Raw genomic sequence first — 22,398 nt, 5'->3', positions numbered from 1 at the left:
AGACAGCGGGCGGAAGTAGGCGAAGGTCGCGGCCCGATGGGGCAGTGCCGCAAACTCGCCCCACCTGCCTGCTTGTCGATGGCGGCGGCTGCCGGAATGTCGCCGTTACAGTGCAGTTCTCGCCTGAGCCCTCCCGGCTGCCGCGGCGCTTTGCGCCGGCAGTGTGCGCCGCGCAGCTCTGTCCCCCACAGTACTGGGGCGGGCGAGCTTCCTTGTCGGCTCGGTGCACCTCCCCTGCCGTGGCGGTGCTAGCGTGGGTTCTCCTCGCCTACGGGGCCCCAGAGTTGTTCGTGGGACCTGCCCCTGCGTCTGTTTTTCAGGCGCTGAAAATGGCGTCCCGCCTTAGTACCGGAGAGAGGGGAAGTGGTGTGAAGGGTAGCAAACTGGCTGCGTCCCGTTAGGCTTGCATTAGAATTCAACAGCTGGATGACCTATCATATGAAAGGCACGTGGGATGTGGGGAGACCCAAGTTTCCTGTGTCAGGGATGTGCATCAAAGCCCAGGACAGCAATTTTAGCAGGCCTGTTGCTGAGGCGGTATCCTTTATGTCTTGAAAGACTTAGAAAAACCTAAGTCGAATTCTCTTTTATCAGTTTGATCAAACCCAAGGAAGTGGCCTCATTTGTAATGATTAACTCAACTGTTCCTTCAGCCTTCCCTGAACAAGGCTTATGTAGCCACCTACACACCCTAATTAATACTTGTTCTTCAAATAAGTTTTTCCAAGGTTAACTTGCATATAATCACTCAGTTTCAGTCCCAGAAGCCTTCATATGATCATTTTTGCTATCTTGGTATATGAAACTAGTGTTGATCTATATAATCAGCAGTTCAAGGTGGTAAAATCCCTGGGCAATGGTACTCCTGCTCTGTTGAAGTGAGCAAAACTAACTAGTACATAGTAATATATGGTCTGGGTGTACCTGCAACAGGAAGAGTGTAAGATTAAAAAACAAGGTATTTTTACAGTGATTTACTCACTGGTAGATGGCAAATCTGTTAAGGTGCTGCAGTACAAATCTTGAGTTGGGAAGCAGAGAGTAAGGGTGTACAATAAGTAACTTGTACTGAAGGCCAATCTGGAAATTGGAATTTTCTCCATTTTAAGTTTCACCTTACTCAGCTAAGAAACTGTAAAAAATGACTTTTTTCTTCCTAATTCATGATGAGTTACTAGCCACTTTAGTTAAAATTAACTCAGACTAATGGATTGCACCTAGCTGTATGGACTATTAAAGCTCTACCTAAAGCTTTAAGTGATGACTTCATTTAGGAAAGGCTTGGTGTTTTTACTTCAGGAGAAAAAAACCAAACTTATAAAAATGGTGTTAGTCTGACAAGGAACTCCAACACCAAATAACTATAAACCACCTTTTATATGGAAATATGTCTTTATTTTAAATATAACCCACATTTAAATAGAGATACCTACCCAAAACAGGGTCATACTCTCCTTTGTAATTATATATTGCTTTATAAACAGCTGTCTGTAAGGCTGTGTTAATCAAAACTGTTTAAAAGACTCCAAGCCTGCTCATCAGCTGTTTGCATTGTGGATCATGTCTCCAAATTTTTAAAAAATAGGTTTTACAAACTACATGAACAAGTTCATTAGTAAAATGCTCCACTTCCACCCCACCCCCCACCCCCCAACATTTTGGTAATGATCAGTTAACAGAACCTGATCCAACACATGCATTTAGAACTGGACAATTGGGAGTATTTCAGCTTGACAGTCTGATTTCACAATGACATTACGATTTCTGTATCTGTGCATTGAAGTTTCTACTTGTATTTGAGAAGCTTTAGACTATGACCTGAGTATAGCTGATCCAATTTCATGTATGAATTTGCAAACACACACACACCCCACCCCACCCCGGCTTAAATGTCTGGAAGTTAACTCCTCTGCAGATTGCAAAGGGATGTAATTTCCTAACTAGATTTCACATAGTATCTGCATCAGTTCATGACAGGTGTTACACAAAAAGATGCAGCAGTTGATGCCAGGGTCTTTTCTAGCTTACAGTATGCTTTCCTTGATGATGGCACATCACCCACCCACTGGGACATAAACCTCCTGCTGCTGGCTCTGGCATTGAAAGAGAAGGATCTAGCACCACAACTCCCATTAAAAGGTGGAAGTTACCAGGATGCTCTTTCTGCACTGAAAACATGAAAGCATCTAAATACAGTATGCTTGTTATGTGCTAGTAATTTTCAAGACAAAAACACTGGTCCATAATACCATTCATAAAATACTGCTTGAGTCCCGCAGACTTAAGTAGCTATGGCAGGACTTTGAGAGCTTTCAGAGGAAACTTACTTACCAAGCCAGCTTGACAGTTTCCCTTTCCATGTTTTAAGAGCATGTTCTTTTCATAATGTGTATCTCCCTTTCAGTCTATTTTAATTCTTCAAGGGGGATACTCCCTACCTTTCATAGACAACAAAACAGCTGAAAAATCACTTTCTCTCAATAGGAGTATGTCTGTATCTAAATGTTTAAATGTCATAAAGCAAAGGAGATTTTCAACCTTCAAATACTAAAATTCTTCACTGTGAAATTACTTCAGTTTTAAGTAATTAAAAAAAATAGGGGGGCTATCAGTAATGGACTCATGATCCATGATCATCAGCACAAGCAGAATTGGAAACTATGAAGTGTATATAGATCAGTGATTGATGTTTGATTACCTTCTCTATTGTTAGACTTAAATTATCTATTGGAGTATGCTGGTGATCCATTTCAGAGCCTGCAGAAGTGATTTATTTGCACAGAAATGAAAATACAAAGATCAGAAGAAAAAATGAGTGTTACTTCTCTCTGTTTGATCCTAAATAGCACTGAGGTTTGTAGATAAAAAAGGCAGCTGGACAGTGCTCCTAGGTCCAGTAGTGCAGATGCAGCATTATGTCTTCAGTGTGCAAGAATATTATATTAGTATTAAAATACAAAATGTATATAAGCAAATGAAAACCAAGAAGTACAACTTTAACAAAATATTCTGAATCAATGTATGTACATTATACACATTATACATGGATTTTTTTTATGTCACATTCATCTCCAAGTTTACTCACAACAGTTCAAGCAACCATTTTCTGTGTTATACTTGTGTTTTCAATTGGTGAGTTATTTTTTGCATCTGTATTTTATTATTATGGATTAAGGAAGAAATTAGGAATGGGATTTTGTTTAACAGAACTATACTAAATACAGTGCCCATTCAATTTAGATTTTTCCAAAAGGCTAGAGCACAGAGGGACTGTTTAGGAATGTACCAGACTGAGCCTGAAGATTTACCAAGTAAAACAGCTGTATAACAAAGGCTAGACTGTCTCATGAGAATACTCTTCAAATATATTGTTTTTTCTTAAAGGAAAACCAATTACATAAATCAGACAGTTCTTTGTTTTTAGTCCCACAGTACTTGTATTGCAAGTAAGAAGATACTGGAAGTTGCAAATATTTAGTATTTGACTTTTGGGGTTTTTAAACAAATATTAATTTTCAAAATGAAGGTTATATAACTTGTAATATTTTGAAAAATAGAGGTGAAGAGTTGGAGACAGTTTGGTCCCTGAGTAAATACCTGGAAAGCTACTAAAATCCATACAGTTGTTCCCAAAGCACTTCTCTCCATCACTATCCACAGATACACTTATACATTTATGAGCTCTAGGCACAAGCCAATGCCAGTAAAGTATAATCTTTAAATTGGCTCATCATCATTCCAGTTCAGGTTAGGGCTTTAATTAAAGGGCTACTCCTGTTATATACTATTGAAACCCGCCTGCTTTTCTTTTGGGGAACTTGCTTATGCTCTACGTCTTGTACATCAAGTTTTCATTTGGTGTAGAAACGCTGCAACAAAGATGCATTATCATGATACACACTGCTTTCATAACAGTGTGGGACACTTAGTTGGCCTGTTGTTTGCAAGAAGTAGCTGACTTTCCATTTCCTTGAGTTTCTGTCCACTCTGGGGTGTCAGTAATGCTAGAGCAGAAAGGTGATGAGCAGCTCCTTTCAGCTGATAAAAGCTGTTAATATAGCTGGCAATCAGTAGAGTGATCTCAAGAATCTGTAACAGGAACATACAAAACTCTTTGAAAACGACAATGATGTGTTTTGACTGCTGAAAAAAATAGCTAACTTTTTAGCAGGTGACAATCATCAACTGGAGAAGTACTTTATCAAACACATTAATGATGGGGAGAGAGGAGATGCCTAAGAGAGCTTTCTTACTATTGCTCCTTGCAAAGAATGTAATGTTGTTCCCATCAGTATGCTAGATACTGTCTTCCACAGCCTTAAATGATTCAGATTAATTCCTTCATTTTGAGAGAGTCTGAAGTCCAAAAGATGATACTTTTAGAAAAAAACTTCCATGATGTGTTCCCTCAGTTTTGCTAGAAAATACCTAGGGCTCAGGTAAGTACAGAAGCAGGGTAGATAAAAAGAACAATGACTGTCTTTTCAATCCACACAACCTTGCCTATAAGGCCACAAACTGAGGGCAATGTGAATACCTTTATTTCACTATGCTTACTTGTATGAAGTCATGTTTGGATCTGAATTTATTGTGGAATTTTGTATTCTGTTTCATAAGTCTGACTAACAGCAAAAGGCTTTGAGATCTTTGCTTTTTAAATAAATACAGTCAGTCTTACCAGTGAAGGAGAGAATCTAAGTTAAAAAACATAGCATCACTTCAGTTGGAAAAGACCTTTAAGATTACTGAGTCCAACTGTTACATAACTCTACCAAGTCTGGTGCTAAACTATGTCCCTTAGTACCACATTTATGCATCTTTTCAACACTTTGAGGGATGGGGATTCAACCACCTCCCTCGTGAGCCTATTCCAGTGTTTGAGAGCTCTTTCAATGAAGAAGATTCTTCTAATATGCAATCTAAACTCATGCAGCTAGAGGCTATTTCCTCTTGTCTTAACACTTTTTACTAGGCAGAAGAGACCAACACCTACCTTGCTACAACCATTTTTCAGGTAGAGTGATATGGTCTCCCCTCAGCCTTCTTTTCTCCAGGCTGCAGCATCCTTGTTCCCTCAGCCACTTACCATAAGACCTGTTCTCCAGACCCTTCACCATCTGCTTTGTTGTCCCTTCTCTGGACCTGCTCCAGCACCTCTAAGTCTTTCTTGTAGCGAGGGCTTCATATGCACAGATTTTTAAGAAGTGACTGATCATTCAGATCTTGTGTTCTGCAATTCTACTGTAGAACACAAATATACCTTCTCAAAAATTCTCTCTGGTACTGATCAAGCAGACTAGTTTTTAGGTACTGTATAGAATTCCTGTTCTTAATAGTCTTCTTTGTCCTATGAAAAATTTGGAACGTTATAGACTGGGACATCAACACAAAAGGAACACATCACTATTGTCACTGTTAGCTCTTCTATTACTTCTTGTTTTGTTCTCTAAAACCATCTGTCAAAAGTCAGTAATTTGAGACTACTAGGAATAAAGGAAGTGTTTCATCTTTCACATCTGTTAAGGATTACCCACTAGAAAAAGCAGAAAAGTAGCAGATGGTGGTAAACTGTTTCAGGTAATATACCAACCTTTGGTTTTGTCATGGCAAAAAGGTACTTCTCAGTTGATTTGTCCTTTTTCTGAGCGTTGTTAACAACCAACATAAAATCATCTTGATAGCCTCCAAAAGTCAGCAGGCTCTTATATGTATATGTGACTGTTAATCGCTTAAAAAAGAAGAGCCAAAAAACAAACCACAAAGCTATAAGCAGGACAGTGCAGGAAAACAGATTATGACAGTAAAAAGGTTTCTTTTAAAAATATAATTGCATTTGTATTTTTCAGAGTGTTGTTTTTAGCCAGTAATGAATCCTGAAATTGATTGTAAGTTTTGGGATAGCTTCATTCAGACATTCAGTGTGAGGAACTTCCACTGCAGATGACAATTCTTCTAAGTTTGACCTCTGCTTCTATTGCAGATGAATTAGATCAAAGATATTACAAGCATGTTTCAACTCAAATGTGTAACACAATTTACACAAGTCTTGACTGAATTTGAGAGAAGTTAATCTTACGAATTCCATTTGTAATCAAAGTAGTGTCTAAATAAATTAAATGGCAGAGCATGAGACATCTAAAGTAATTTAACTCCGGGACTTCTTTTTGTGCAGTGATGTAGTCTGCATTCACAGAAATGAAATTACATTTCCTTCTTTTTGTGTGTCTGATGCTCAAGGCTCCTCTGCTTTCCATGCTTTGGCTCTTACTGTTCAACATTCAATACCACACTCTTCTTGGCCTTTGTGCCTATGACAAGCATTTAATTTATCATTACAACTCATACTAATTTACTGCAGATGTTCACATTTAAAATTAATCATAACACAGTATTTGTACAGTAAGTGACTTAACTGAGCATTTCTTGAAGGGCAAGTGAGGTCTGCCGCTTCTGTAAAGTGGCAGTGCTCTGCAGAAATGACATAGCTAGTTCTGTGAGTACTGTTTATAGAGCTTGTCTAATGCAAGCTCATTTTGCTTGTGCTCTGAACAGAGCTGCTGTTTGCTTTCCTCCTGTTCTTTGTTTTATTATTTTGCTGCTAAGAAACATAATGAAAAGGCCTATATCAGTGCATTTATGAAGCTGAGACTTCAGTTTTGTGATATTCAGTATTAGCACTCGCTAACAGCACCATGCCAATCTGTTTCTTTGCAGGATGTACATTAAAGTAAGGATCTTCTTAGGCACTGCCTTTTTTACAATGATTACCACGACTCGCTTTCTGTGAAAACTTTTATCACAAATCAAAGAAAGATCAGAGCCTGAAATGACATAATTAAATAACAATGAATTATATTACCTACTATTAAACAAAAATAATACAATGAAAATAACAATCTTTTAAAGTAACTGCTCTTTGCAGAGTGAATAATAATAATGGAAAATGCAGTCTCCAAGAGAAGAAAATTAATGTTATTGTAAGAACTCTTAATGACATCTGAATGATTAAAACATAAACATTTCATTAAAAGATATAAAAACTGTATCAGATAAACACAAAAAATTGCTGTGCAAATAATTCATTACTTATTCCTATTATTAGTGCAACCATGAAAGTGTTTTGAAAGGAATAAAATTTTAAGAGAAAGACTAGATAACTTAGCATGGAAAGCTAATGCCATCTTTTATGTAGTGTAGTGGTGAATCTCTCCATATAATCAGTATTAAAATCTATTTTGACCAAAATTAAAAAGAAATTTCACTTACCATAGAGCTGTAATCTAGGATGCTTATGCCATCTTCATGTACAGCAAACCATATGAAGGACTTCTCAGCTGATGCTGAGGATGTTGCCAGAGGCTACAAAGAGAAATGTTCTTTAATTACTGCTTCAGAATGAGGCCATATGTAAATAATTCACTCCTGGCTGTTACTGAACTCTCTCCAGCCAAAGGCCTTACCAAGATTTATACCAGGAGGAAACTGATGTAAAGGAATTGAAGTAGCTGCCCAAAGCCATGTAGGACGTCCATGTCAGAACTGTGGGCTCAGCATAGTTCCCCATAATACTCTTGAACCCTTCCCTGGTACTCAGTCCAATAAAATGTTATCTCATTATTAAAATAAAATAATAAAAATCAAGTGTTTCAAAGTTTGTTCACTAGCAAGTATGTGTACATATGCAAAGAACATAGTGCTAACAAACAATTTTATGTATGTGTGTATCACAGAATCATAGAATCAACAAGGTTGGAAAAGACCTTAAAGATCATCAAGTCCAACCTGTCACCCAAGACCTCATGACTACTAGACCATGGCACCAAGTGCCACGTCCAAAACCCTCTTGAATACCTCCAGGGATGGCAACTCCACCACCTCCCTGGGCAGCACATTCCAATGGCCAATCTCTGGGAAGAACTTTCTCCTTACCTTGAGCCTAAACTTCCCCTGGCGCAACTTGAGACTGTGTCCTCTTGTTCTGGTGCTGGTTGCCTGGGAGAAGAGACCAACCTCCTCCTGGCTACAACCACCCTTCAGGTAGTTATAGACAGCCATAAGGTCTCCCCTGAGCTTCCTCTTCTCCAGGCTAAACAACCCCAGCCCCCTCAGCCTCTCCTCATAGGGCTTGTGCTCGAGGCCTCTCCCCAGCCTCATTGCCCTTCTCTGGACACATTCAAGTATCTCAATGTCCTTCTTAAATTGAGGGGCCCAGAACTGGACACAAGACTCAAAGTGTGGCCTGACCACTGCTGAGTACAGGGCAGAATGACTTCCCTGCTCCTGCTGGCCACACTATTCTTGATGCAGACCAGGATGCCATTGGCTTTCTTAGCCACCTGGGCACACTGCTGGCTCATGTTCAGCTAGCTGTCAATCAGTACCCCCAGGTCCCTTTCTGCCTGGCTGCTCTCTAGCCACTCTGACCCCAGCCTGTAGCACTGTATATATATAAATTCTAAAAAATGTATTTATATACTGGGATTACCTAATAAAACCTAAGGGATGGGGTGACAGTTCTGTTTAACATAGATATTTCTTGAATCAAGTTAATTAAGATACTAGTGGTTTAAGAGAAATTGAGAAGCCAGCACAGAAGGGAGTGCTCTAAATGGCCTTAGCAACATTCAGTGTTTCTGCAACGTTCAGTTTCCATGGCTGGTTAATGATACCTTTTCAATACTCTACTGGTTATGAGGTTAAAAAAAAATAAAAATAAAGAAACAATAAAAATAATAATAATTTAAAAAAAGAAATAAAAAGGCAATCTCAAATTATTGATTGAGAAAATTAAAAGACACCACCTAGATTAATAATGTAAAGCAAAGAGTAAGTATATGTGAAAGATCCTATTGTGGTATACTAAGTACTCTGGCTGTTACATTTCAGCAGTATGTGGCTCAAAGAAGTTGGTAATTTGACAAGAGATTACATCAGCATGTGTATAATGTGCTCTTTTTAAACAAAGTGTTACTATTTCTAAATTATATTTATATTCAAAAAAACCTTGACCACTCAAACTCAGTAAAGTCTCTTACTTTTGCTGCAAACAATTTAGCACCAAAGAAAGACCATTTTCTGGCTACAGTGAGATAAATGCGCACACAGTCTGCAGCACTGTGTCCCCGGAGAGCCATCCATCTTGTAGACAATCGCTGACAAAGCTGTCTGTTGAAGGGAAATATGTAATTTAGTTTTTGAAAGGAATTTAAATGCTTACCCACAGCAAGTTTAATGAGCAAAAAAGAATCCATTTGTTAAAATGATAGTTTAATACAACAACTATCACTTAGAGAGTATTGAATAAATCCAAAACATTACTTAATATTTTTATGCACATGAAAATTATGAAGTATCTTCTAATTTCAGCAATATTGTGATTAAATGCTGATGCAGCAGTACCAGCATAAACAGAGAAATTCTAGACAGCTTTTAATGTGTCTCTACAGATAATCAATCTACTTTTATCAGTACTCAACAGCTATGCCAGTTGTCATTCCAAAAATCCATCCAGCTTAGCACATATCTTTACCTGTGTCTAGCAGTAAATGTGGAAGATAGGGCTTAGCACTACTCTCTCTTAATGTTATCTGGGCACTGCTACCAAAAAGGGTGCTTCTGGTGCATGATGCGTTTGCACTGGCTCCTTTCTTTTGTGCCTCATGTTTAGTTGGTTCAATAAAAAGATCTTATGGCTAATCGCAGGATCACAGGATGTTAGGGGTTGCAAGGGACCTCTGGAGACCAAACCCCCTGCCAGAGCAGGACCATAGAATCTAGTGCAGGTGGCACAGCAACACATCCAGATGTATCTTGAAAGTCTCCAAAGAAGGAGACTTCACAACCAATCTAGGGAGACTGTTCCAGTGCTCCAGGACCCTTACAATAACAAAGTTGTTCTTCATGTTGAGGTGGAATTTCCTGTGCTGTAGTTTACATCCATTCCCCCTTGCCCTGTCACAGGGCACAAGTGAAAAGAGGCTATCCCTTCTTTCTTGACACCCAGCCCTCATATATTTATAAACATTTATTAAATCCCCTCTGTCTTCTCTTCTCCAGACTAAAAAGCCCCAGCTCTCAGCCTTACTTCCTAAGGCCTGTGTTCCAGTCCCTTAATCATCCCCATAGCCCTCTGTTTGACTCTCTCAAGTCGATCCTTGTCCCTCCTGAACTGGGGAGCCCAAAACTGGATGCAGTATTCCAAACGAGATCTCACTAGGGCAGAGTAGTCGGGGAGGAGAACCTCCCTTGATCTGCTGGACACACACTTCTTAATGCACCCCAGGATACCACTGGCCGTCTTGGCAACAAGGGCACATTGCTGTCCCATGGATAATAACTTGCTGTCCACCAGAACTCCTAGGTCCTTCTCCATGAGGCTGCTCTCCAGCAGACCACCTCCTAGAAAAATCCATCCCAGAATACCTTTCTAGCACAATGACCTACAGGAATGACTTACCCAGCAGCCACAAGGTTATTAGATGCAGTCCATGAAAAGGGAGGTGGAATGTGTAGTAAAAAGAGAACTATCACTTGCACCTTACTCCTGCTGAAAATTTATGAAGTCAAACTTCACCCTTATCATAATAGTACAAACAAGAGAGTAGGTACAGAGTGATTCTTTCCCTGCCACTGACTTCCAGGTCTTGTAATTGGAAGTTTAGGGACTACTTGATCATTTCAAAAGATGTTTGACTTAACTTCCATTAGTTTGTATAGTCTAAGACCTCTTATACTTTGCTCTTTAAAATTAATTATATGACTTTCTATTTATTTGTTTGCTGTGTGTGTTGCTATTACTTCTGAGTATATAATAATCTTCCTTTGTGCATAATGATAACAGCTGTAAACATTCTAAAGCCTGGAGTGGAGAATGAAGAAAGCAATTATATGATGTTTACTGGACTTCAAAATTGCTGTATCATTGACTTTGGATAATTTGTTACACCACCCTGCTCTTTTTCTTGTTGATTGAAATTACTTCCACATTATTCATTTTGAATTAAATGATACCTTACCAGCAAGTCCACTAAGCTAACATATTGGCAATATGACTGGCTACCACAGATTGCACATTTGAACAGCAATCACTTAGGTCAGATCCTCAGGTCTTTTACTTCCAGTAGTTCTTTAGTCTGTGCACAGACTTACTTTAGCTTTGCTGAGTAAAAAAAAATAAGAATTTCAAAGTAGCCAGACTTTGTAACACTATGCAGTGATGTGTACAGCTTTTGGTGGAATAAGTGCTTAATGATGGTCCTCTGTTTAGATTAGAAATACACAGAAGAAATGGGTTCTCCAGTGTAGTAAGAAAATTTGTTTTCCAAACAATGAGTTAGACAAACATGGCATAAGAGTAAGCTGTACATAATGACAATTTAAAACATGCTCATATCACTCCTAGATTTTGAGAGAACATGAATCACACAGTACCTCTCATCTCACCTTAACTGCTCCTCGGAACAACCTTGCCTGTATCGCTTAGGGTAGAATCTCTCCAAAACTTGCTTTAATGTTTGATTGAACTTGGACTGGGAAGTGACTTGCCCTGTTGGAGTTGAAAAAGGCCTTTCAAAATCTCCAATCTCTACCTAAGGGGAAGACCATGAACAAGAAGATTCTTTGTTACTCCAAAGTAATTTTCTAGCTGGGTATTGTGAGCTCTCTTTTCCTCTGTCTTAACCTTAAGTAAAAAATGAGAAACAGTTATCAATTAATGTATATTTCTCACTGATACAAAGTCATGGAAGTTATTTTCTTTTTCTTATTCTAGATTTGCCATGGAAAAAAAGAACAAGTATAAATGCACAAATAAAATACTAGTTCTGCTCTGAGATTGATAGATCTCCAGCTGACATAAAGTAGCTTAGATTTATTAACACCATCAAGCAACTTTCTCAATAACCTTGAGTCTTTAATTTTTTAAAAAATCAAACAGATCTTAACAAGACCACATCTAGTGAGGGCTCTTAGGCTTTCATTAAACAGCTGTTATGTTGGTGTATTAATTGCAAAACTCATGTAAGGAATAGTGAATGAAGAAATGGTACATGATTACATTGTATCTAAACAAAGAGGGCCTGACTCTGATCTGTACTGGTGCAAACAGCAGCATTGGTGGTGAGGCATTTCCACTGAAGTCCAGAGTTAGCCTTACACAAAAACTGCAGTCCAGTCTGTTTCCTGCACTATCACGTGTCAAAGGTGATAGTGACCACTTGGCTGTCAAGCAATCCTGAAGCAGTTTCTTTATTCAGGTCTTTCATTTGTAAAAGTGCTGTGTGAGTCTCTAATGTACAAGGATTACCTGAGCTAAAAGAGCTGTCAATTCCATTGCTAGTTCTTTGTTTACAGGGAAGAGTCCATTGACTATTTGATCATTTGTCTGATATACTAGCAGCAGCTTCTCTCTTTCTGTCTCTCCATGGGCTTGAACTGAAAAATAAAGCCTACAGAAAAGCCAGAAAGTTATTAAATAAAGAAGACAGGGAAATGCTTTAGTCTTGAGGATTAGCACTATCTACTCTGAATTTGCCATGTTTACATCAGTGTCAACACACATTAGCACAGCAACACTTGCACTTGAACCACTGGGCAAATATTTAATTTCAGTCTTATCAGTTCAGTGTTGCTTCTTTTCCGCCCCCCCTTCTTTTTGGCAACCCTACCTAATCACCTCTTAAGAGCTAGAAAAATGTAACTATGTTTTAAAAAAATAATAATTCTCTAGTGACACCCATTTACTATTTATATGTTACATGCTTTGAATCAGCCAGCACTTTTCAGATGAAGAAAATCTGCAGAACTTAAATCCTGGGACAAGGCAGAGATGTTACACTTGCTAAACAAACCTATTTTTATAAGTAAGGCGAACAGTCCTGGTGCCTTCACATTTCCCAGGGTGTTGTTCCTTGGAGGCTTGCTCCCATTTTGAAATAATGTCACAGATCTAGGAGGAAAGCATTACAAAACTGACTTTACCATATATTCCTCTTTGAAAACACCTCTGAACAGAAATTGTCAACTTATTACAATATCTTTTACCTGAATTGAATCCAAATTATTCTGTATTTAAATAAGGAACCTTTTTTTTTTTACGTCCCCAGGATCTCCACCCCTCTATCAATGACTTTTTGAACCTCAAATGCTCATCTTTTGGAATGTTCTAGAAATGTTAACTGCAATTTCTAAATATGTGTTGGACTCCAATTGCTTTTTAGTTCTAAAGAACTGCGATTAGTAACAGTGTAATTTTCCTTTTCTAACTGGGATGCCATTTCTCTGAACAATATCAGTCTCCTTGACAAAGCTTTTAAATATAGTTCACTGAATGAATTTCAGTAATTGAAAAAGTGCTGGGTTTTTTTGAAAAGCCTTTCCTTTTAGGTTATGAAGGAAAAAACCTAGACAGTGTTCTGCCTAAAAAATGTTTTTCTTTACACTGTCTGAAGAGAGCTCTGTAAAATGAAGATAGTTTGTTGTTTTAGAGGCAGAGCTCATTAAAGGCTTTTTTTTACCTTGATGTTTCCTTGAAGACAGTGCTCTATATCCTTGCCAGATGGATCATCAGAAAACAGTGCAAATCCCGACTGAGCTGGTTTCCTCATCCCTGTATCCTGATTCAGAGTGTTCAGAAATTCCTCCACTGTGGTAGAGGCATCAAACCCAACCACCTAAAAAAGCAGACAAGATGTATTGTGTTATGAAATTTATACACACCTCTCCACCTTGAATCTAAAATCTTGAAAGACAATACCTCTAGAATAACAGTGGGAATACAAAACCCATTCTATCCTCTATGAATAACTTATTGTCATCGGAAACAAAAAATTTCCATAAAGGACCTGCACAAAATTCAGGGTTTCCAAATGAGAAATCAATTTAGTGGAGTATTCCTCCATCCAAAAAAATATTACCCAGCAGTAAGTCACTGTCAAAATGTTTCCAAATATAATGATTTTGGGTTTATTTTCTTTGTCTTGGTTTCTCTACATCTGCTACACTTGAATTTCTGCCACTGAATTCACATAACAGAAAGCAGTCTATTCCTATTATCCAACAGCCAATGTCACTCCAGTCTCCAAAAATGGGCAAGAAGGAGGACCTGGATAACTGCAGGCCAGTCAGCCTCACCTCCATAGGATGGAACAGTTTGTTCTTGGTTCTGTATCAAAGCATAGCAAGGAAGAGGGTGTTACCAGGTCTAGTCAGCATGGATTCATCAAAGGGACATCATGCTTGACCAAGCTGATAGCCTTTTACGATGGCATAACTGGATGGATAGATGAGAGGAGGGCAGTGGTGTTGTCTACCTTGACTTTAGAAAGCCTTTTGACAGTCTCCCACAGCATCCTCACAAGCAAGCTTTGGCCTGGAGAGAAGGAGGCTCAGGGGAGATCTTGTTGCTCTCTACAGCTACCTGAGGGGAGGTTGTAGACAGGCGGAGGTTGGTCTCTTCTCCCAGGCAACCAGCACCAGAACAAGAGGGCACAATCTCAAGCTGCGCCGGGGGAGGTTTAGGCTGGAGGTTAGGAAGAAATTCTACACAGAGAGTGATTGCCCATTGGAATGGGCTGACCGGGGAGGCGGTGGAGTTACCATCATTGGAGGTGTTCAGGAGGAGACTTGATAGGGTGCTTGGTTTAGTTGATTAGGTCGGTTGGATGATAGGTTGGACGCGATGATCTTGAAGGACTCTTCCAACCTGGTCTATTCTATTCTATTCTATTCTATTCTATTCTATTCTATTCTATTCTATTCTATTCTATTCTATTCTATTCTATTCTATTCTATTCTATGAAATTAAATGAAATTAAATGAAAGCTGGGTCTGTTTAGCCTGGAGGAGACTGAGCGGGATCTCACTAATGCTTATAAATATCTAAAGGGCAAGTGTCAGGAGGATGGAGCCTGACTCTGCTCAGTGGTGTCCAGTGACAGGACACAGGGAAGTGGACTAAAGCTAGAAGGCTTGACATAAACTGAAGGAAAAAAATTCACTTTGAAGGTGGCAGAGCATTGGAACAGGCTGCTCAGAGAGGTTGTGGGGTCTTTCATCTCTAGAGGCATTCAAACCCTCTCTGGATGTGTTTCCGAGTGATTTACTCTAGGTGATCCTGCTCCAGGAGGAGGTTGGACTAGATGATCTACAGAGGTCCCTTCCAACTCCTACCATTCTGTGATTCTGTGGCCTGAGCTTTCTGTAACAAACACCACTTGAAAATGAAGAAAACTATGATTTCCTACACTTTTCAGAATGGTGGTGAAACAAATGAGATCAATTAATTGTTTTTCATCATGTGCAACTTCAGAGGGGTATTAAATTTACATTGGCAGATCTGAAGTGTTGCTCTGTCATTACTACATAGAATAGAATAGAATAAACCAGGTTGGAAGAGACCTTCAAGATCATTGCGTCCAACCCATCAACCAATCCAACCCACCTAAACAACTAACCCATGGCACCAAGCACCCCATCAAGTCTCCTCCTGAACACCTCCAAAGATGGTGACTCCACCACCTCCCCGGGCAGCCCATTCCAATGGGCAATCACTCTCTCTGTATAGAACTTCTTCCTAACATCCAGCCTAAAACATGGGACAGTGATGTAGTCCTAACTCTGAATTTTCATTTGTTCCTACTAGTGTTAATGCATTTTAGTGACAGATAGCAAATGGCTTTTATACAGAGGTTCACTTAAATCTCTTTTGAGGATATTTTCCTGTATTTGGCATGTTGAAGATGTTTTACTCTTGGTAAAGAAATACCTTGAAAATGGATCTTGGACTTCTGTTTTGGGCTTCTCAGTTGTTGGCATTAAAAAAAAATAGTCTGCTGAATCTAGGTTCAGAGATGAATGTAACAGTTTTCAATACCTTTATAACTGCTTATTTACTGATCCCACTGAAGTAATTTATGTACTTAATTATTATTTTAATTATTAATTTATTAATAATTATTAATTAATTATTATTTATTAATTTTATATCCCTTGGAAGTATTAATTTTTGAGCAATAAATAGTGAGTTAATAACGAATAATGAGCTAATAACTAGTAATTCCTTTTCTTCTTCAAACTTCAGTTTGGGAACTTTTCAGAATGATTTAAATACATGTTGTTTTTTCTGTTTTACTAGTCAAGCAGGAAGCAAATAAAGAACGTAGAGGGGAAAAAAGCCTGATATCCAACATTTATTCAATATAAATTTGATTTCATATAAAAACTTGCTTTCTGTCTAGGAAACTATGAATTGTTTAAACTCTTTCCAGTCAGCTTTCATAGTTAGAACCAGATTTGAAGCCATATGAATGGAAGCCCATGGAAAGTTTCCTACAGGCTTTGGCTGATGAAATCCCAAAAGAGTTAAGGATGAAGCTGTGTTTGTTCTGTAATAAATATGGTTAATCATTCATAAATGATAATGGGAATTACAGCTGTGCTTCCAGGCCTTCACTGAAATATTTAACTTTCAAGATGCCTGATGAAAGGAAGTGGAATTTAATACCTTTAGCTTTTCTTCAGTATAATTCATTCAGCTGGTGGCTGGGTTAAATAAGAAACCTAACTTTACTATTTCTCGCTCATATGAGTTTTCAGTTGTTTATTTTAAGATTTCCCCCCAAACATTACTCTTTGTGGATCAAATCAGAATACAAGTACTGTGTGCCTTACATTGCTGTCACTGGCACAGGATGAAACTTGAATCATGTCCACCTTAACACTAAGAGTTCTGTTTCTGCTAAAGCATTTAATGTAACAGCAAGAAGCTGTGGGAGGTCTGATATCACGGCGTGCTGACATTACCTGATACATGCCGTTCATGAAATGAACTGGAATACTGAAGGGCAGCGAGTGGTGGTAGGGGTTTCTTAGGAGAGTAGAAAGGATTTCCATCCTGGAAGGCCTGGCTTCTCGGTCTCCATTCTGCTGGGTACGCTCTACACATCGCTGACAATATATTGCATACTTCCCAAATTCAGTCCTGTGACAAAAAGAACAATGATACAGGCTGCTCAGGGACATGGTAGAGTAAGCATGGTGCTCTTGGGTTGACAGTTGGGCTTAATGATCCTAGAAGTTTCTTCCAACCTTAACGACTCTATGATTCTATTCTGTGACAGAGAAATAATGCAATTCTTGGGGACTGATTGAAAGGATAGTAAACATCTCTGAGTCTGGGCATGCCAGATGGGAGGAGCACTCCAATTTCATTCTATATGATTTCCAATGCATTTTTCCATGTGGAATTTGCCTATCAAGATAACAAACTGCACCAAAGATGAACACGGATCAGAGTGCTTTGTGTAACTGCTGTATTTTAATGTCTATGGTTTTGCAACATACAGAGTTCTACTGCAGAGAATTTTTCAAAACAAAGGATAACTCTCCCACCAAATGATGCACAGAAGTAACAGAAGTAACATCTTGGTGACCACTGGGGCACAATTCTACTCAAATTTATGTTAACAGTATTTGTCAGAAGACGTGAATTATTAAATGAAAGATTGAAAATAAAGTACTCTGGAAGGATTATTTGACTAGCTGGGTAATAATATTCAGGCATACCTGGAATCTGCATTCTTCTTTAAATGAAGTTTAAGAAGCCAAAGGAACGGGTGCTGGGGCAGAAAGAGTCCAATGCAGAGAGCCAAGAGCTGCAAGCCCTGAACAAAAGGAAGACATTCACTGTTTTAAACATCTTACAAAGTAAAACCTTCTGCTGTGGCTGCTGGCCAGTAGTGCAGCTTATTGTGCCAAGTCGAGGAACAGACAGCTGTAAATGGAAATTAAAAAAACAAAAGGCAGAGAAAAAGCTCAGCAGATAAGCATGTCACTTCACTGGAAAGCCAAAATTCTCCCTAATTTCTTATGTACAGCAAGATTCTTTCAGGGCTGGAAATGGGAAAGCAGATTGCTTGGCTGCAAGGCCAAGCACTAAGAAATAAGGAGAAGTCTGTGCAATTTTGATTCAGTTATCTTGTTACATATATTATGTAAACAACCCATAAGATGTTTTCCTCTTACCAAGTAGATAGTAACTATTGGAAAAATAATTATTCAATATTTTGGTATCTTTTAATTGCTCAGTACATATCCACCGCTCCATTTAGTACAGACTGCTCTCATGCACTCTGGATATGCACTTACTAACCCTGGAGTAACTTTTCTCACAGTCATATCAGTATGCCATATTATAATTAGAAAATGGGGTTTCTCTGTTGTGGTTTAGCTGATCTGCCTGGTATTAAAGAGAAATCTGAAAGCACAAGCACAGATATTCCCTTTCACCAAATACATGTATAGCTCTGTTTCAGGAAAACACTGCAGGAGATACAAATATGGAAGACTACAGCACGAATTTAGGACTTAAAAAAATTAAACTGAGGCCACAAATAATTTACTGAACATATTAACTCTTAAAAATCATGTCAGTTGATTATGATACCAACAGTACAAAAAATACAAAAGAAAGATTATGGTTAATTTTCACCAGCCATATGCAGCTTTAGCATGCAGTGACTGACATGCACATGCTATGTCTATTTATGAGAGCTTTGTGGATGTTTTGGCAATGTACACATACTGGCCATATCCCAGATACAAGCTGTTTCTAGGTAACAGGTATGTCTGCTGGTGATGTTCTACTTGCTACTGTGCTGGGTTGAGGCAGCCCCCTCTCTCCCCACCATGGGCAGGAATAAAAACACTCAGACAAACGGATTGCAAAAGTGATGAAAGTTTAAATGGAAAGCAGTGAATGTTACAGAAAACCCAAAGCGCAGTGACAAAGAAAGATCCCAAAGCAAACCCAGAGGCATCCCATCCCCACCTGAGGGTACACCCGAGACCCTCAGGGCTCCTTCTTCCCCCTCCCTCTGCTGGGCTAGTCTCAGCTGGCCATGCCTGAGACTGCCCATCCCCCCGTGGCCTTGGGCCTAGCCAGGCCCAAAGCCAGGAGACATCTCCCCCAGTTACCGGCTGGCGGAGGAGGAAGAAAAAGAGAAAGTGCCAGACCCCGCACTGGATCTTATAGTGGTGCAAAGAATTATGGTAGGAAATACACAATTTCCTGTGTCCACCCCTCTGGGCTGGACTTCTGGACACAGGAAGTGAACACACCAGGGGGGCACCCAGCTCAAACTGCAACAGCTATGGCAAAAGAAAATGTGTCTATTACAAAAGCCTTAGTATGGTGTGGTAGGTTGAGAGAGGGCTTAGCTCTCCCTCCTCCACAGAGTAAGAAACCACAGCTAACTCAGTCGAAGAGCAAGCTATATATTTACAAGCATATATGGAAAGCAGGTTATATATGACACAATATATACAGGTATTTACAATATATACACAGAAATACAAAGCAAAGACAAATAACACAACAAAAATCCCTCCCCGAGGGAGGGATCCCCTCTTTGGAACCCCCTCTCTCCCCCCCTACCTCCCTTTTTCCCCAAAAAGGGGTTAGAGAGAGAGAAAGGCAAGTTACTAAGGAAAAGAGTTGTTAGCAAGCTTCAAAAACCCATGCAGGATTAGTGTTTGCTTATCTGAAGGCCAACTCCAGCAGTTCGCAGAAGAAGCAGGCAGGGAGAACAGGCTGAAACCTCCAACTCCCCCAACTCCCAAACCGAACTGAACTGAGGAAAAAAATAAAATTTCCAACTGCTCTACAATCTAAAGCTGCATTTTTGTTTATCAACCAATGAAATTCGTTTAGAATATCAGAATGTTTTGGTTCTAGTACCGAAAACATTAGCCAGTGTGTTCCAGCAGTGTTTGTTCTTAAAGGCACAGCCTCAAACGACCACATATGGTAATTTCTAATCCATATCCTAGTCCTGTAGGTATTGCTCCATCACAAGCACTATTGTTACAGTTCTGTTAATTCTGAGCTAAGTATTTGCTTTCAATTTCAGTTAATTTATTTGTTACATATTTGCATGTAAGTGAAGAGCAAGAGTGACATTGATCAGAAACCCTGAGTGTATCTGAGATTCCACAACATGGGACTGCAGTTTTTCTTCACACTCCTCATATAGAGACCTCTGCCACGTGGTTTAGCAGGATACCATCAGCTTCATTTCAGGAGGACAGAGCAGTACTTTATTTGATTTTAAGTAAGCATGTGCTACAAAAGAGCAGAGCCCTTTTACCATTGCAAACAGTCTGCACAGTTCCTTCACTGCTGTTGAAAGAGAACCACTAAAATAAATACAGGGTTACCTGTGTTGGTCCTGCCTGGTTTTGTGGATGTCGACGTCTTGTCTGCTTAATAAGCTGACAACAGATCTCATTTTGAAGTTCAGGATGCGTGAGGCAGATCTGCAAAGCACTTTGGGCCAAAGATACATGGTAATCAATGGCAGGAGAGTCAACTGCAGCGTTTATAAACAGCTGGCAGGTCTAGAGACAAAATAATAAGCAAGTGAGTTTGCAGATAAAAGGCTCCAACAAATCTTAGAGACTCTGTGTAACAAAAGTATGCTACAATTAAAGTCATAGTTAGTCAGTTTACCAGTGCAATGGGTAATGGGTACAGGTCAGTCCTGAGGAGATTCCAATTGAAATCCAGAAGAAAATTTTTCACAATGAGAAGTTAAAACTTTGGAATAATCTCCCAAGAGAAGTAATTGCATTCCCTCATATTTTAAGATGGCTTGAAAGGGTGTTGGGCCTTCTCGTTTAAGCTACACTATCACCAAAAAAGGCTGGGGTCCTCTCCTACCTGGCATTCTGTGATTTTGTGAAACCATGCTGACCCTGCAAAAAAGGGGTGAAAGGGGCCAGAACAGGTGAAAAGCTATACAGAGATTTAAGAAAAAACCTCTTAAAATCCACGCTTTTCACTAATGGAGTAAGCTCTAGCAGGAGGTGCAACAGCTGCACTGGTAGGCAGGTTTAAGGACAGGCTGAGCATAACTTACCCCTCTGTATGACTTTAACATGCAAAGGGTACAGCTCTTAATGGTTGCCAGTATAAAATGCTTGTACAAGAAGTGAGCACAGCATGGCAGAAGATACAGAGATAAGAAAACTCTAACTCAGAGACTCATTTTTGTCTTGGCTTTCACTAGTATTTTTAGGTATCACTCACTGCGTTTGCCCTATGTAGTAATTTATGAATTTTCAAGGAATATAAGCAAAATACAGTAAATGTCTGTAGAAACCAAATCTACTTCGAGTCTATCTGAAAATATGTGGATGCACAGGACTAATTTTTGTCCACAATGGAATAACTGGAACATGTTCTGAATTGTTTCTATATCAGCTCCCTACCTGACTTTTAGAAAGATTTATTCACAGTTTCAGTAAAGCTCATACAAGTAATCTATGATTTATTTTAGGCAAGTGTCTGTGGTTTGAATTGTGTCTGAAATATATTTCAGAAAGTGATTTCAAATACATACAAATTTATTTTTAACAAATAAGTAAACTCCCTTTCAAAATTTCATGCTCCAGAGTTGCAGAAAAGGAGATGGATGTACTTCTTTGAAGTGCTTCAAATGTTTCAGAGAAACAAGGTGGAAAGTTTGCCTACAAGTTGCTATTACTGAACATACAATACTGTCTTGAATTTCTTTCTAGAGCTGAACCATTACACCAAAATTCTCCAGACATCTAGTGCTTCAGAGAATTTGGTCTTTAGACTTGTATAACTTCTGTGGAGAAAGTTAGTTTCTCCAAGCTCTTATTTCACAATAGTCTGAAAAAGAAACAGCAAGATTTTGTCTGTGAAATATATTTTATAGACTGGCTATTAGATAACATTCAGGAGTAGTTTTACCTGGGTGAGAGCAGAAGGGAAGAAAGAAGATTAATGGTATTGCAGCACCCTCTTTTTCATAGATGTGAACCACCTATCTGGCCTTCAGCCAGAAAAGATATAATGTCTCACCAGCACACAAAAAATCTCAAGAAACCAGCTACAGCCAGCAGTGACAAACCATTAAGTGTCTCTTAATCATAACGCCTTTTCACTACTACTGTGATAGATATGCATGTGCATTTTAAAATATGCATGAAAATCCTTAGAAGTTAATTCAAAATACTGTTGTGAAATACTTTCAATAATCTTACTCTGTAATATTTTCTCTCAACCTTTTAAGAACAGCAATTTTGTATTAAGATTTTCTTTGTATTCAAAAGAGCTGTAAAATCTCTGCCTTCTATCTTAACTCAAAATAGTACATGATTTGCTAAAGCTTTGTTTTGTTTTTCTTCTGATTTTTAAAATGTCTTCTAGCTGATTTACATATATCTACAACAGAACTTTCACTTAGCATTCTTCATTACTAAAATCTAACTAAAAATGCAGTTCTCTGAATAGAGAGAACCATCCATACTGCTAGGCTCTCAGGAGCTCATGAATTTCATGAAAATTATAACCATCCATGATGGCCATGGACA

The 22,398-nt window shown here is 38.9% G+C and overlaps 1 protein-coding gene across 1 annotated transcript; it reads right to left on the bottom strand.

Annotated features, from left to right (window-relative positions):
• Window positions 1-3,869: 3,869 nt before the first annotated feature.
• On the bottom strand, window positions 3,870-20,394 carry PLEKHH2 (pleckstrin homology, MyTH4 and FERM domain containing H2; the record flags this gene model as incomplete). The annotated part of the gene is made up of 11 exons (XM_054168619.1): window positions 3,870-4,089; window positions 5,591-5,728; window positions 7,267-7,359; window positions 9,036-9,165; window positions 11,443-11,588; window positions 12,305-12,446; window positions 12,849-12,946; window positions 13,515-13,670; window positions 16,801-16,978; window positions 17,563-17,660; window positions 20,215-20,394. Coding segments are annotated over 11 exons (1,542 nt in total), but the record flags the coding sequence as incomplete, so codon positions are not given.
• Between the last annotated feature and the right edge of the window lie 2,004 nt (window positions 20,395-22,398).

The sequence above is a fragment of the Dryobates pubescens genome, chromosome 16 (genome assembly GCF_014839835.1).
Source record: "Dryobates pubescens isolate bDryPub1 chromosome 16, bDryPub1.pri, whole genome shotgun sequence".
NCBI lineage: Eukaryota > Metazoa > Chordata > Aves > Piciformes > Picidae > Dryobates > Dryobates pubescens.
This window is presented reverse-complemented; position numbering and strand designations above follow the sequence as displayed.